This window comes from Nilaparvata lugens, chromosome 7 (assembly GCF_014356525.2).
Source record: "Nilaparvata lugens isolate BPH chromosome 7, ASM1435652v1, whole genome shotgun sequence".
NCBI lineage: Eukaryota > Metazoa > Arthropoda > Insecta > Hemiptera > Delphacidae > Nilaparvata > Nilaparvata lugens.
Window position 1 is genome coordinate 30,873,436 of NC_052510.1, and position 17,043 is coordinate 30,890,478.

The 17,043-nt window shown below is 36.6% G+C and overlaps 1 protein-coding gene across 2 annotated transcripts in view; it reads right to left on the reverse strand.

Moving 5' to 3' along the window:
- Positions 1-17,043, reverse strand: part of LOC111054084 (NADPH-dependent diflavin oxidoreductase 1) — a 43,806-nt gene that overhangs the window by 26,204 nt on the left and 559 nt on the right. For both annotated transcript variants that reach the window (XM_039432527.1, XM_022341053.2), the window contains exons 2-3: positions 8,481-8,663; positions 793-1,041 (exon numbers count right to left, since the gene is read on the reverse strand). In XM_039432527.1, the coding sequence (XP_039288461.1) occupies positions 793-1,041; positions 8,481-8,663 (432 nt within the window). The remainder of the gene's footprint in view (positions 1-792; positions 1,042-8,480; positions 8,664-17,043) is intronic.

Consider the following 17,043-nt stretch of genomic DNA (forward strand, 5'->3'; position numbering starts at 1 on the left):
CAAGCTATTTATTATGTAAAGGGAAGGGAACGTCAATATCCTCAGTCTTCAAAAGCGTTCTCTAGGTGACTTTCAAGTTGACCAACACTCTCACTGCCTATTTTTGGCCACATGAAAACTTTTGAAGCATGGAAAGATTCTCCCTTAAGCGAATACTTTAAAATATGGGGGAATGAACAAGTCCATGGTATGCAATTACCAAGGAGTCAAAGTTTAATGACAGCTAAGAAGAGTCTAAGTTTTCTAAGAAGAAGGACAACTCGGGAGTCTATTACACAAATCTATGATGTGAGGCTCCCAACGCAAACTACTCTCCAATGTGAATCCCAACATTTTGACCTGACACTTGATATAATTATCTTCTGGAATATCCCTTGAAGAGAAACAAATAAATTCTGTTTTACTATCATTAATGATCACCTTAGATAATTCAACTCAAACCAAGAGCAACCTTCACGTACACAAAGAGTGATAATTTTCGAATTTGAAGTTCTAATAAAGTTACGTATATATTATATTGAATTCTTACTCATTTATTAATTATTCATAATGAATTCTATTCATTTATTCTTATTCTATTTATTTATTCTATTCGAATTTGAAGTTCTAATAAAGTTACGTATATATTATATTGAATTCTTACTCATTTATTAATTATTCATGATGAATTCTATTCATCTATTCTTACTCCTAAAATTGATGTTTACTAGGACTATTTGAAATATTAGAAGTTTGATAAAAAATTGAATAGCCGATTAAGAAAGTAAGACAATAGTTACGTGTTTTGAATACCTTGGAAAAATGATTGACGAATCCAAAGTTTGAACGCCACTGGGCAATGGATAGAGGACAAGCAGGCTTTTCCACAGCGACTCAAGCCAAGGATCAACTACTGCGTCTGCGCCGAGGTCATGCTGTTCATCAGCCAATCCCACGTCACACAGCGATTCGCCGCCCAAACTGATCAGCCTGCGATGCAGCTTCTTCGCTACAAAATTGAACTTCACATATGAAGAATCTCCGAGACCCAGAACCGCAAATCTATACAAGCAATTGAAAAAATAAAAACATGTTCAGCAAGTCACAAAGAAAATAGGGAAAATCGTCAAGATTATACATCCAAAGTAGATTTGTCTTCATTCATAACCTTTTCTCAGTAATCAGAACTTTTTATAATAAGTGCATCACTTAAACCCTCTCTCAGGTCCAAAGCTCCGCCAATTTATGTAGATGCATAACAATATAATTATTATCTATAGTTATTATATTACAAATTGCTTTTTCATATCATATACAGTTCAATAATTATTTTCTTAGTCTATATCATGTAAATTCATCTATAATTTTGCTGTATTGTAAGCTATTGTATATAAGTGTATAAGACAGTGTATATTGTAATCTACATAAATAAAGTACTCAATCAATCAATCAGGGATGAAACATTTACAAGATGTGCAATTCAGAAATTTAGGAAGAATGTAAACTACAAATTTTTTTGATAAATCATGACAATATATTACTCCAGAATTTATCTCGCAATGATTAATCCATGAAGTGGAAGAGGAAACTCCTTATTGTCCAACTTCGATCACAGCCCTTGCGAATTGTAGAATTTGCAAATAACAGGCAACTGTTAAGCCAGTTGCACACACATCAATTTTTGGACGTACCTGTACGAATTTCTGCCGTTCTTATAAATTATATTAAATAAAACATATGATGTTTGTCAAGTTGCGTTAAATCTGGTAAAATTCTAAAGACGGCAAAAAATCGAACGTCCAAAAAACGATGTGTAAGTTATTGGCTTAATAATGTGATCATTGAATTTTCAAAATACTAGAATATAATGGATAGAATAAGAAATTTAATCAATATAACGTGTGTGATTTCATAAAATGCAACAGCTTTCTTCAAATTACTCTAAAACAATATATAATAACTTATAAAGGTAAAACAATATATTACTAAAAATAACTTATAGCTTAGATAACATATTTTTTATTATTTATTCATTTATTCATGGAGACATCAGATAAAACCCCATTTTGCCTCCTTCACACAATAATACAATAATTTTCAACATAATACAGTTTTGAAAAATACAAAAACTTACCTAATTATAAAATTTTAAAAATGAAATAATATGAAAATAGAAGAAATATACAGTATATATATACAGTAAATCTTCTATATAATAAGAGAGAGTAGGGCTGAGTTTGTTCGCATCAAAACATGTCAACTTGTGGATTGCATACCGGAGAATGATTTAGATTTCCAAATTTTGCACATAGATTCTAAAAATATCAATCTCGTAGAATAATAAAAATACAGTAACTGAATATAATTCAATATGAAGAATGCACATTAATACCTTAGTAAAGTATAATCATTACTAGTATATATAGACAAGAGAAAAGAATGTCTGTGTAATGTACTACAACTAGCCTTTATGAGGATAATTGAAAAAAAGAGGATATGTAAGCGCAAATCTCAAATTGATAGACCACATACTACTAGACTAGATCATATGAAATCCTTCGGAATTTGGAAGGGGAGAACCAGAAGATGTCCAAGTGCTCCGAACAACTATTGAAAATTCTTTAAGCTCTACTTAAAGGAAAGTTATAATGGCTTACCGTTTTGGAGCGAGAAATATAGAATGAAAATCCAGAACGTCGAGCAATGGTATTTATGTAAATGTTAATATTAGAAAACAGGAAGAATCAATTCTATTATTTAAACGATTGTACAGAAAAACAAGTAGTTTAATATCACGTCTTACTTTCAGTGATCTAATATTGAACATACTTCTGAGGGAATTGATTGGGTAATCAAAGGGACAGAAAAGTCTGTGCTTTTTACTATACATGCATCTCAAAATTTGTTTTGCAAGCGTTCTAGAAGTTGAATCTGTTCATTATGATTAGGAGTCCATACTTCGCATGCATACTCTAACAAACTCCTCACAATTGATTTGTATAAGAGTAGCAGAGGTAGGTACCACATCAGTGAAGGGCGAGCATGACCTCAAAATGAAACCCATCTGTTGATTGGCTCTGTTAGCTATGTAATCAATATGTGAATTGAAAGAAAGGTCAGGGCTGAATACTACTCCAAGGTCCTTGAACGACTTCACCTTTTCCAATGGGAAAGCATTTATGTAGTAGACATCTGCATGAGTGGATGACTGCCGAATAAAACTCATGAATTTACATTTACTGACATTTATTTTCAGTTCATTTCTATCACACATCCCTCTGCAAATCATAGCAATCACTTTGATAATTGATTTCTTTGAATAATTTTACATCATCTGCATACAGAAGGCATGAAGATTCACTGATAGCAGATGGTAGATCATTAATAAACAGAAGAAATAGGAGTGATCCTAGGTTAGAGCCCTGAGGAACTCCTGATGTACACTCGAAACATTCGGATTTAAGATTGTGAATCTTGACATATTGTATTCTAGCCTCAACATAACTCTGTAAAAGATTAATCATTGTTTCACAAAATCCTAACACTTTGAGTTTCCTTATAAGAAGTCTTATGATTTATGGTGTCAAACGCTTTTGATAGATCTGTGAAGATAACATCTGTACGTGATCCAAAATTTGTGAAACATCACTACTAAAAACTATACGATTGGACACAGTTGAGAGACCAGGCAGAAATCCATGTTGCTCAGGTTCAATAATCCTCTGACCCTGCTTATAAATAATCAAATATAGGACTTTCTCAAACATTTTCGAAAAAGAAATTCAAAATGGATATTGGTCTGTAGTTTTTAATATAATTCCTATTCCCAGATTTAAAAACAGGAATAACCCTTGCAATCTTCCATTTTGAAGGAAATCTACCCGACCTTATAGCTAAGTTGAAAATGAATTTTAATGGCTCTAAAAGGAGCGCAGCACATCCCTTAACAATAAAGGTTGAAATCGCATCAGGACCCTCGGAGCAGCCCGACCTCAGCCCATTGATAGCAGACAGAATATCATTGGAAGAAATTATCCCAACTCCCCATCCAACAAATAGCAAAAAATAAAATAAAAAAATAGCACAAGGTTATCTTATTTTTTCTCCCTATCATTTTCATGATGTACTTATTATATAAATGAATAAAGAATGAACAATGAGCACCCAGACACCTCCGGAATTCTCATCGACACATCAGGTGTATCAGCCTCATACACAGATTGAAGGTATTTAGAAAAACCATTATCGATATCAGCCCCAGAGTAAGACTCTCCGTCCAGTGTCATTGTTGACTCCACAAAAGAAGTTTTCTTTTTGAATTGACGTATTTCCAGGAATCTTTAACATTATGTCGTATTCCATTTCGAACTCTAATCAAATACGCCTCATAACATAGTAAAATTATATTTTTTAAGGATGCACGTAAAGTATCGTTTATTCATTTTTTTCAACCACATTAGTTTTTTCAGTAGGAATCAGTAGGTTTTTTTGAAGAATAAAGGAACTGAAGAAGCGATGAAAACACTACTAACTAAAATAAATAACAGTTTCAATAAAAATAGGAAATGCGCAGCTATTTTCCTAGATATTTCCAAGGCATATGATTCAATTGAGCACGATCTGCTCTTGAAAAAGTTGAACAAGGTGGGAATAAGGGGTGTAACAAACGATTGGTTTAGAAGCTATTTAGGAGACAGATACCAGCAGGTCCGAATTAATAATTATGATGAACTTAGTGATTTAGGATTAATACGATTTGGAGTACCTCAAGGGTTGGTACTTTCCTGTATCCTATTTCTGGTATTTGTGAATGATCTGTGTAATTAGAAAAGACAAAAGGTGAGATAATATCGTTTGCAGATGATACTGCTTTATTTTATGAAGGAGACAATGATGCTATTCTCAAAGAAAATATGCAAACCGATCTCGGGCACATACATTGGTGGTTTAGTAAGAATAAGCCATTGTTGAATGCTAAAAAGTCGAATTTTATTAGATTTAGACTTAATAACATTGATTATAGCCTCCATTATCACAAATTAAGCTGTTCTGAACGGCAATTAACCTGCCAATGCGATGTGATAAAGGAAGCGACGTGTGTGAAATATCTGGGGCTACTAATAGATCAGAGACTTTCTTGGTTTGATCACATTCTAAAAATAAAAAAGATATGTTTGGTTTGATGGGAAAATTTTATTTCTTACAAGATATGTGTCCTTGATTATTTCTGGTTCAGCCCTAACATGCCCTTGTGGAATCGAGAATGAATTATGGTCTGATCTGCTATGGAAGTGCTTATGTCACCAACTTGAGACCAATCATAGTTACACAGAAACATATTGTCAGATTAATTTGCAGAAAGCCAAGATACGAGCAAAAATAGGAGTGTGTGTGTGTGTGTGTGTGTGTGTGTGTGTGTGTGTGTGTGTGTGCTTCAGGAGCTTGATTTTAAATTCCCAATTATCAGGCTTCAGATACAATTTAAACAAAAAAATTCAAGTGGCACTAAAAAAAACTTTTACAAATTTTAAAAAACTTAAACAAATTCATCAGCGTCCAACATTGTATTCCACACGGTATCAGAATAATACAGGGTTATCATAAAAGAATGGTGCGGTTTCGAACATGGTTTGAAGAAAAACCAAATTACTTACAGTTGATGTTGTTTATTCATCTAATTTGTCGTTTAAAACAGTTTTTTTACATAATTAATACATTTCAATATGTGCGCCCTTAGTCGCTCGACAAACGATAATCAATTTATCTCCAAACATTCACTAACATTTCTTCCGTTATGGGTGTCATTGCTTCATTAATACTGTTTTTAAGTGGCTCAGATCGTGAATAAACAATGTTTTTGATGTCACCCCACAAGAAAAAATCACAAGGTGTCAGGTATGGACTCCTTGGAGGCCCCACCATAGATCCTTCGATCTCCAAATTTTTCGTTCAAAGCGTCCGTCACCAATGCACTGAATTGTGGTGGAGCACCATCTTGTTGGAAATAAAGTTGATGAATATTTTCGAGTTCATCTAGCTGAGGAAGCAATAATTGATTATCATGTCGAGATACACAACTCCATTAATCGTTCTTTCATGCCCTATTACGCGATTTTCAATCACACCACATCAAACATTTGCGAATAATGATGTTTCTTAACAATTTGTGTGAGTTTTCAGAGAAATTGATTATCGTTTGGACATTTGTCGAGCGACTAAGGGCGCACATATTGAAATGTATAAATTATGTAAAAAAACTGTTTGAGACGACAAATTAGATCAATAAACAACATTAACTGTAAATAATTTGGTTTTTCTTTAAACCATGTTCGAAACCGCACCATTATTTTATGATAACTCTGTATAAGTTTGCCTATGCCAAGATTGGAGCATAACAGAAGATTTTTTTAATTATATTGCACTAAAAATTTACATTGTTTTACATTTAGAAATAAGAGAGCGTAATTTTAATAGGGCAGTGAGAAATAATTTGTGGGATTTCATTTTATCAATTAATAATATTGAAATTTTCTTCTAATTGATTATATATTATTTTATTATCTTTGTTTTTAAATTTTTGATTGCAGTGAGATTTCTTTTGTTTTTTGGGATAAGAATATAGACTGTCTATAATGGTATCGATGGTTAAGCACCTAATTAAGATTTATTTGATTCAAACAAAATATGTACAAAGACTGTATCCTGAATGCCACCTGCATGGAAACCAAACTCATACAGTAGATTTTTTTCTTTTGATGTTCTACTCCAATGGTTGCCAAACTTATGAGCCTGTGAGCTAGAATAGCATTTATAAATCTTCTAGTGAGCTACCAACGAATATTAGAATGAAGAAAGTACGGTAGGAAAAATGAAATTTTCACACTTATTGCCTATAAAGATACATTTCTAGTGTTGAAATCTACTTATCTCATAGCAAAAAGTATAATAAAAGTTGAAATGTACATTTCAATGAGAGCAGTGAAACTCTTTTTAGTCATAAAGTATTTTCTTGGCGTTTGGAGTGTACGTTGTAGCCGCCATTCAGATGCAGTTGTCCAAATGTTCAATCAGTCAGTCTGTTCCTATATCAATTTTTTATGAATTTCATACTTGAAAAGATGTTTCACACAAGAAACAGAGCTGAACATAGCTTTCATCCTCAATGGAATTCGAATAATATTTGGATATTTTTCTTTGGGGACTTGAGGCCAAATATTTCCAGTTGTAGAGAGTGATCTGAGAGACAGATAATTTTGAAAATCCACAAATTCCATTTCAACTGAAGCCTGATCTGCACCAAAATGTTTTAATACACAAGCTGAGAAATTTTCTGCATAGATATCTATAAAAGAGAGTTGATGAATTGTACCATATTTGATATGCTTTTAAAATCTTGAAATCGTTGATCAAACTGTTGTTCAAGTCTGAAAGAATTGTAACGTATTCTTGCTTATTGCTGCGGTGCTGCGGAGGATTTTTCTCGTCATTGATTTTCTTCAGACTGGGAAAGTGTTTATAATCAAACTGGACGACATTCTTTTGCACGAGCATTTCTGTGAGCTACCAAAAACTACCCCACGAGCTACCTGTAGCTCGCGATCGACTGTTTGGCGACCACTGTTCTACTCGAATATTTTAAAATTTCTTGTTTGTGTGATTTTCTTTTCTCTTCTATTTATATATTATAAAATATTGTTAAAGTCCAATACAGGAATACCTTTAGGGCATTCAATGTTAAAATTGTATTGATTTATTTATGTCATATTGTATTTTTCTTTTTTTAAATATATTATCATGATAAGGCAAAGTTTTATTTCTCTTTCTTGAGCACTTATGTCCTATTTTCAAATCTGATATGACATCAGATGTAACCCAAGGAGGATACTTATTCTTTGAAAGATTCAACCTCCTTCTTGGAATGAATCCATCAAAATCCATCACTTCATAAAATTTATCTACAGCGGAGTCAACATCACTACACCAAAAAACAGAGTCCCAACTGCAATCGCGGAGTCCACAATAGAGGCCGAGATAGTCCCCCTTGGAATAGCCTTAATAATACTCGGGTGAACGATTTGAGTCGAGGTCTGACACTTTTACTGCTTATGAGGCTTCCACACCTGATGCAGGGTGATAACAATGGATCATTGCATTCCACTACTTCAACTGGCAAGTTGCTCAAAACAATATCCAGTGTTCTACTGAGCTCATTTTGCACTGAATTGTAAGAAATTAGGACTTTTTAATGGACTGGTTTTTTATAATTCTTCTAAAGATAAGTAAGTTAATGGATTTCAATCTGCCACGAAAGTTGGATTGGGAGAAGCAATTACCTAAAACCTAATTCTTAGCTCGCCTAAAAATTCTTTGAATGACGAAGTGTGTTAATTTTTTGGGCTAAATAACATTGGCATTCTTAATTCTATGATCGAAATTTAAAAATAATGTTCGTAGACTAAAACTTATCCTACCAGAACTATTGAATAAATTTGAAACTGTACTTAGAATTCTGCAGTGAATCAGAAGGCAGGCTTTTTCTCAGGAGAAATCTCCAAAAATTTTTCATATTATCTGGTTGATCGCCCTGTCCTGTCGTTGAACAAACAAAAATCACAAGCGGCTCGTTGATCAGTTGCTTTATTGGATATTCATCCATTGCCATCACAGGTCCTTTGAAGTGAAAGCTGGAAAATGATAGTTCAGATAAGTCTTGATAAAAGTAATGATTTTTAATAATTATAGGCATAAATTGATATCTGCACGAATGTCAAACTCAGAATATTTTATTTTGCTGTTGATGCCTACACATAGTGATGGGCTATAGTATTTTTCAAATAATTTGTCAAATACTTCATTTTGAATTTAAGTTTCTACAGGGAAAAGTTAACTGATGATTAGGTGATGAATGAGTAGTCCTCTATTGGACTACTAGTCGGAGGACACCAATAATGTTCTCTATTGAAATTTTACAATACTATCCAAGTAACTCTCTATCCAACTAAGGTAAGTGCGCAGAGTAAAATATTATTCATTATATATCATCCATTCATCCTGGTTATATTTATTCTATTATTTAGTGACAAAGTTAATTCAAGTTGATTCTTTTTTAATAAACCTATGCAAGCAAGGTCTCTTCACGCGTAGAACATAATAATAATTCATGTATGAAAAGTGACCCTAGACGGTTCAATAACCAATTTACTTCAAGTTCTTTCAATAAATTGAGTATCAAGTATCAGATTACACAATGTTATATATTATATTTCCAATTTAAAATATAACTTCACTTGTTCAGCTTGACTTGCTAGTTTCACTTTTTGTGTAGTTGAGAAGTTGATATTGTGGTAATTATTCATATTGAATGAAAAAAGACTAAGAAATTGTCAAAAAACCACTGATTTATTGATAATTAGAAAGACCGGTTTCGGTTATTACACCATTGTCAATCTCTGATAAACTAAAACTAAATACAAGAGCAGCAGAATTTATACTAGTAGGCGAGTACTGCTATTGGTCGAGGGCATGAACGCCTGCCATTGGCCTAGCTAGACAGTCTCCTCCCCCTCAACGGTGTGACAAAATGGCGGCTTAAGCAACAGAATCGCCATGATAATAAAATTGATTTTGAGTACAAAATAAGAACCAAGAAAACAAGTGTGAAAGATAATAAAACAAATATGTAAATGGAAAAACTATTGACTAATGTATGCTTACAATTTTATGATAAAACTAAATTCGTAGTGTTGTACTGGTTGAAATGAATCTGGTCATTTAAACTATACTGGGAATTTTCCTTAATTACTCTTGTTATTTCTAAAGCCTCTAGAATATTCAAAGATCTGCCTTTGTTATTAACATGCAGAAACTCAACATTCTCCTTAACTGTGAACTTGTGATTATTTGTTATCAAATGTTCTGCAAAGTTAGATTCCCCATTTTGTTTATTCCAATCTCTGATGTGTTCTTTAATTCTACTTTTGAAACTTCTACCAGTCTGACCCACGTAACAAGCATTACAATCATCACATTTAAGTTTGTACACCCCGCTTTTATCCCAAATATCAATTTTGTCTTTACTCCAGCTAAATAGACTATTTAAAATCGGTTTGGTCTTGAAAGCAACATGAAATCCATTCCTCTTTAATTTCCTACCTATTTTATCAGATACAAGGCCTAAATATGGGATTGTTATCCAAGTCTTCTCCTCACAGTTTGAGCCTACAAAGCTAGAATTGATTGAAATTTTTCTATTAATTTTACTCAATAATCTGTCCACCATACTTTCTTCATACCCATTTGTGACAGCTATCTGTTTAATTTTAGTGATCTCAATATCAAAATCATGATGGCTCATAGGTATGGTTAGTGCTCTATAGACCATACTATTGAAAGTAGCAAGTTTGTGAGAAATAGGATGACAAGAATGAAGAGGAATGATAACATCAGTATGGGTTGGTTTTCTGAAAATAGAAAACTTGTGAAAACCAGTGCTATGATCTATTCTTAAATCTAGAAAATTCAATACACAATCCTGTTCTACCTCTACAGTGAATTTTATACTCTGATGTAATCCATTCAGATAGGAAAGAAAATTGTCTAGTTGTCTTTTACTTCCTTTCCATAAGCAAATAATATCATCAACATATCGAAACCAGTAAACAATTTTATCTTTGAAATGACTATTCTCAATGATTCTACTTTCTAACTTATCCATAAATAATTCAGCTAGGAGTGGTGAGAGGGGTGACCCCATTGCCAACCCCTCTCTTTGTTCAAAAAATCTATTGTTAAATTTGAAATAATTATGCTGAGTGCATAACTTCATCAATCCTATCAGTTCTTCTCTGAGTGTATGATCATTTATAGAGGCTTCCATTATTTCCTCAGCTCTTTCAAGACTTTCTCCCACCGGAATGTTAGTGAATAAATTAGTAACATCAAATGACACAAGTTTATAGGATGATAGAACAGGAATATGTTTTATATTGTTGACCAACTCCAATGAAGTTTTAATACTAAACTTTGGTTGAAAACCTGTTAATGACCGAAAGGTGCTATTCAGTTTGTGAGCTAATTTAGAGCAGGGGGAATTAACAAAAGATACCATTGGCCTTATAGGAACATTAGTTTTGTGTAATTTAGGTTGACCGAAAAGTCTAGGTGGATCTACACCTATGTAGTCGAACTACAGCACTAGGCAACAAGAGCTCATTGGCATTCCCAGAGGGTACGAGTTCAGTAATTTGCTGTTTCGGTACATTAGCTATATCTATATCGCAGAGGTACCCAGAGGGGGGGAGTGTACTTCTAACTTAAATCATAAGGAGACGCAGACTGCGTCATTGAAATTCTTAAAGGAGTTCAATAACAATTGTTAAGGAAGGTAGTAGTGTTTAAAATAACGACAGTGGACCTTCGTTTTTGTGAGGTTGTCTCATTTATTAGGGGGGGGGGCGGCTGCTTTTTGAATTTGGGATTTTTAAGGGGGGAGGTGAGCCATTGAACCTAGGGGGTACTCCCACTGTCTATGCTCTTATTGAATTCTGATCGTAGATCAAACTTTGTGTTGCCTGTCTCATAGTAAGATGTCAGCAAAGGCAAAGGGGTGAAGCAGATCTTGTGCATTTGAGAGTGGTGACCAAATACAAAAGCAGGGCCTACTATATAGTGTTCAGGATTTTCTTCATAACAACTTGAAACAGATGCTGACTTATTAGCTAGGGGTATTATATTATATTGAGCTTTGTGGCTAGGTTTAGGTGTCCCCATTGAGTTCAAATAAATACATATTATTCTATCTCAAAGTGATCCCACAAACTGCTGTGTTGGTCATGTACCTAGTCTTTTCAAGTTATAGGCCTACCACGATCTGTCGCACAGGGACGGCAGACAACGGTCCGCTGTGCCCTAGGGAGATGGGAGGACAGGGACGGCAGACAACGGTCCGCTGTGCCCTAGGGAGATGGAAGGTCAGGGACGGCAGACAACGGTCCGCTGTGCCCTGGGGAAATGGGAGGACAGGGACGGCAGACAACGGTCCGCTGTGCCCTAGGGAGATGGAAGGTTAGGGACGTACGGCAGCCAACGGGCCGCTGTACAAGGACAGGAGGTCGGGGACGTACGGCAGCCAACGGGCCGCTGTACAAGGAGCAGGAAGGTTGTGAGCGGAATGCTGTGGACTGGGGCTCGTCCGGCGTTTAAATACTCCCCGAAAGTGGAGGGGATGGAGTTGTGCCGCCGCCAGAGGCGGTGGAAATCGTCTCTATGCGCGGAAGATGGTGCGCCATCGGTACCTTCCTTATCTCCGCGGTCGGCTAGCTTTGCTGATAGCCGAGCGTCTTTCAATAATATTATTTATTATTTCTCGTCACAATTTTACTTTGTGACACCCCACTCCTACTTGGGGGGGGGGGGGTTGGAGCCCTCTATGGCACCACCTCAAAAGGCGTGAGCCATCCAGGCATCACCTTAAGAGGTGTATACCTCCCAGGCATCACCTTTAGAGGTGTATGCCACTCACTATGAGTGTCATCTATGTCTGGTCTACAGGCACATATTTAGACCGTCCATCCGGTAATCGGATTTTTATACGTGGCTTGCCGGCCCGTTTGCGTTTACCTGGTGTTGAGATGCGGTGACACAACACTGGTTCCTTATTCCTTGAGAGTCCTGGTTTGGGATCCTGGGACTGTGAGACTACCTCTTTGACAGTCGAAGACTGTGTTGGCTCTCCTATGTCCATATCCGTTGAGGGTGGCACGAACTCCTCCACATCCATGGTAGTGGGGGGTTGTGTTGTCTCGTTCACATCCATGACAATGGGGGGTGGTATTAACTTTTCCACATCACTCTTGGAGTTACCACTTGTGTTGGTGGCTGGGGCATGAGTTGTGGCCCGCCGTTCAGAGTCATTCATCTCATTCCTGTGATCCATCACTATGTTGCCCCAGGATGCTTGCCTTGGAACATATGCCAACTCTGCCTTGCTATCAATCAAGGCATTAAGTTTGACTCTGTTCAAACCAACCTGCTTGAACATCCTTCTGTTCCGACTCTTGTTGTCCGGAGATTTGGAGTCTACAGCTGATATGGTTGGGACTGCTGTTGTCTTAGTCCCCAATAAGAGAGATCGCGACATTATTAGCGGACTTGTAGGATTCAGTTGGGGAGGATCCCACTCTACCTCTCTCGTGAATGTGTGAATATTTCACCCTGTTTTCACGCATAAATTCCATGCCTAATAGAAACTCTTGTCCAAGTCCTTCCATTATAGATGCCGCTAGTGGAACTGTGATTTGTTCTATAGTTATGTTAGTCGTCATCTTCCCATTCAAGAGGGTAGACCGTCCATCAGCTAATATTGCGTGGTGATGAGTTGGTTCTTTCCGTATCATCCCTATTTTCCGGAGGACTTCATAGACCTCGTTACTCATATAATTAGCTTCAGTGCCAGTATCTAGCAATGCCCGACACCTTTTACCACTGATTGTCACAGTAATGAATAGTCTGTTGTCCCTTGATGACTCTTCAATCACAGGAATCCTGTGTGCCGTTTGCATCACTGCTGTCTTGTTCGGAGTTTTATTCTCCTTCTGTACATCACAGACATATTTCCGTGCTCTCTTTCCGCTCCTTTTACATGGTGGGATATCGGGACAGTGTGATCTCCAGTGCCCCGGTCTCTTGTATTGCCCACACATAGGTTCAGACTCACTAAGAGATGGTCTGTTACTAGTAGGGGTTATAACTGTCTCAACCTTGAGCCTTGTAATCTTTTTTGTGTCCTCAATCATGTGAACTCTCGAATTATGTCTATTCTGTTTCTCCTCTGCTTTTATTTGTTCATACTCCCTCGCGAATTTTTCCAATTCGTTGATACTATGAACATCTGATTGCCGAATATACAATTTGTACCGTGGGAGAAGATTCTTATACACTCTCTGTAATTTATTCTCGTCTGTAAAACCTCCTCGACGCCTCATGAGTGTCAGTACATCTTCGAGAAATTCGTCAAACAATTCACCTTCCCTTTGCTTCCTTGCCTGAATTAGATTCTCGAGGTACTCCTCATAGGTAAGTGGGTAGTAGCGTGATCTGAAATCTGTCACAAAATTGTCCCATGATTTCCACTGGTCACGACGATTACGCATCCATAGAGTAGCTTTACCAACCAGTAATTCAGGCAGTGCGACTAGTAGCTGGTTGCCAGTGAGCCCATAGGCTTGTTGTAGCTCGTCTAGCCTTTCCAAGAAACTGGGAGCATCTGATTGGCCGTCGAATGACAGTCTCCAGCTTCTTACCTTGTCACATACCGCCCCTGGGTCCATGAGGGGGTTTGTGTGAATATTGGTTCTAACCTCAGTATGGGTACCTGTCACCAAGTGTTTAGTTTCCCCACTGCTTTCACTCATTAAGCCGGGTCTTGGGCTGGGATAACGTACTGCCATCTTCTTATGTTGTTCTACTAACAACTTTCTCAACTCAGCAAGTGTTCCAGATGACACTATGCCCCAATTTTGTAGAAGATTGAATGCCTCATCCTTTTTCAATCTATAGATCCAGGAAACTCTGGGGTCAGCTATTACCTCGGGGTTTATGTCCTCGACCAACTGATCCTCTGTCAGCTCCTGGTGTTGAACATCTGAATCAGACTCTCCCTGTTCACTCATGATTCTTACTTCGTTGCCTCGTGCCCCACGTTGGGCGCCAATCTATCACGTACACCCTGAGTAGCTTCAGAGGTGAGTGATTGATACCCAGGTGTTGCTCCTGGATGACTTCGCTCAGTCGTAATGTGGGCGGGGAAAGGAGGCAAGTCGAAGTTCCTCTTCCTTCTTCTTCGTGCCTCAGCTGGCGTGAACAGCACCTCCTGGTGCTTCTGACGGCGTGAAGGTCGCTCTCTTCTCTGATCTCCGCGGTCGGCTAGCTTTGCTGATAGCCGAGCGTCTTTCAATAATATTATTTATTATTTCTCGTCACAATTTTACTTTGTGACAGCAGAAACTCAACATTCTCCTTAACTGTGAACTTGTGATTATTTGTTATCAAATGTTCTGCAAAGTTAGATTCCCCATTTTGTTTATTCCAATCTCTGATGTGTTCTTTAATTCTACTTTTGAAACTTCTACCAGTCTGACCCACGTAACAAGCATTACAATCATCACATTTAAGTTTGTACACCCCGCTTTTATCCCAAATATCAATTTTGTCTTTACTCCAGCTAAATAGACTATTTAAAATCGGTTTGGTCTTGAAAGCAACATGAAATCCATTCCTCTTTAATTTCCTACCTATTTTATCAGATACAAGGCCTAAATATGGGATTGTTATCCAAGTCTTCTCCTCACAGTTTGAGCCTACAAAGCTAGAATTGATTGAAATTTTTCTATTAATTTTACTCAATAATCTGTCCACCATACTTTCTTCATACCCATTTGTGACAGCTATCTGTTTAATTTTAGTGATCTCAATATCAAAATCATGATGGCTCATAGGTATGGTTAGTGCTCTATAGACCATACTATTGAAAGTAGCAAGTTTGTGAGAAATAGGATGACAAGAATGAAGAGGAATGATAACATCAGTATGGGTTGGTTTTCTGAAAATAGAAAACTTGTGAAAACCAGTGCTATGATCTATTCTTAAATCTAGAAAATTCAATACACAATCCTGTTCTACCTCTACAGTGAATTTTATACTCTGATGTAATCCATTCAGATAGGAAAGAAAATTGTCTAGTTGTCTTTTACTTCCTTTCCATAAGCAAATAATATCATCAACATATCGAAACCAATAACAATTTTATCTTTGAAATGACTATTCTCAATGATTCTACTTTCTAACTTATCCATAAATAATTCAGCTAGGAGTGGTGAGAGGGGTGACCCCATTGCCAACCCCTCTCTTTGTTCAAAAAATCTATTGTTAAATTTGAAATAATTATGCTGAGTGCATAACTTCATCAATCCTATCAGTTCTTCTCTGAGTGTATGATCATTTATAGAGGCTTCCATTATTTCCTCAGCTCTTTCAAGACTTTCTCCCACCGGAATGTTAGTGAATAAATTAGTAACATCAAATGACACAAGTTTATAGGATGATAGAACAGGAATATGTTTTATATTGTTGACCAACTCCAATGAAGTTTTAATACTAAATTTTGGTTGAAAACCTGTTAATGACCGAAAGGTGCTATTCAGTTTGTGAGCTAATTTAGAGCAGGGGGAATTAACAAAAGATACCATTGGCCTTATAGGAACATTAGTTTTGTGTAATTTAGGTTGACCGAAAAGTCTAGGTGGATCTACACCTATGTAGTCGAACTACAGCACTAGGCAACAAGAGCTCATTGGCATTCCCAGAGGGTACGAGTTCAGTAATTTGCTGTTTCGGTACATTAGCTATATCTATATCGCAGAGGTACCCAGAGGGGGGGAGTGTACTTCTAACTTAAATCATAAGGAGACGCAGACTGCGTCATTGAAATTCTTAAAGGAGTTCAATAACAATTGTTAAGGAAGGTAGTAGTGTTTAAAATAACGACAGTGGACCTTCGTTTTTGTGAGGTTGTCTCATTTATTAGGGGGGGGGGGCGGCTGCTTTTTGAATTTGGGATTTTTAAGGGGGGAGGTGAGCCATTGAACCTAGGGGGTACTCCCACTGTCTATGCTCTTATTGAATTCTGATCGTAGATCAAACTTTGTGTTGCCTGTCTCATAGTAAGATGTCAGCAAAGGCAAAGGGGTGAAGCAGATCTTGTGCATTTGAGAGTGGTGACCAAATACAAAAGCAGGGCCTACTATATAGTGTTCAGGATTTTCTTCATAACAACTTGAAACAGATGCTGACTTATTAGCTAGGGGTATTATATTATATTGAGCTTTGTGGCTAGGTTTAGGTGTCCCCATTGAGTTCAAATAAATACATATTATTCTATCTCAAAGTGATCCCACAAACTGCTGTGTTGGTCATGTACCTAGTCTTTTCAAGTTATAGGCCTACCACGATCTGTCGCACAATTATGGGAAAAAAGAAGAAGCTGTTAAGCACTGCACGGATAAAGGA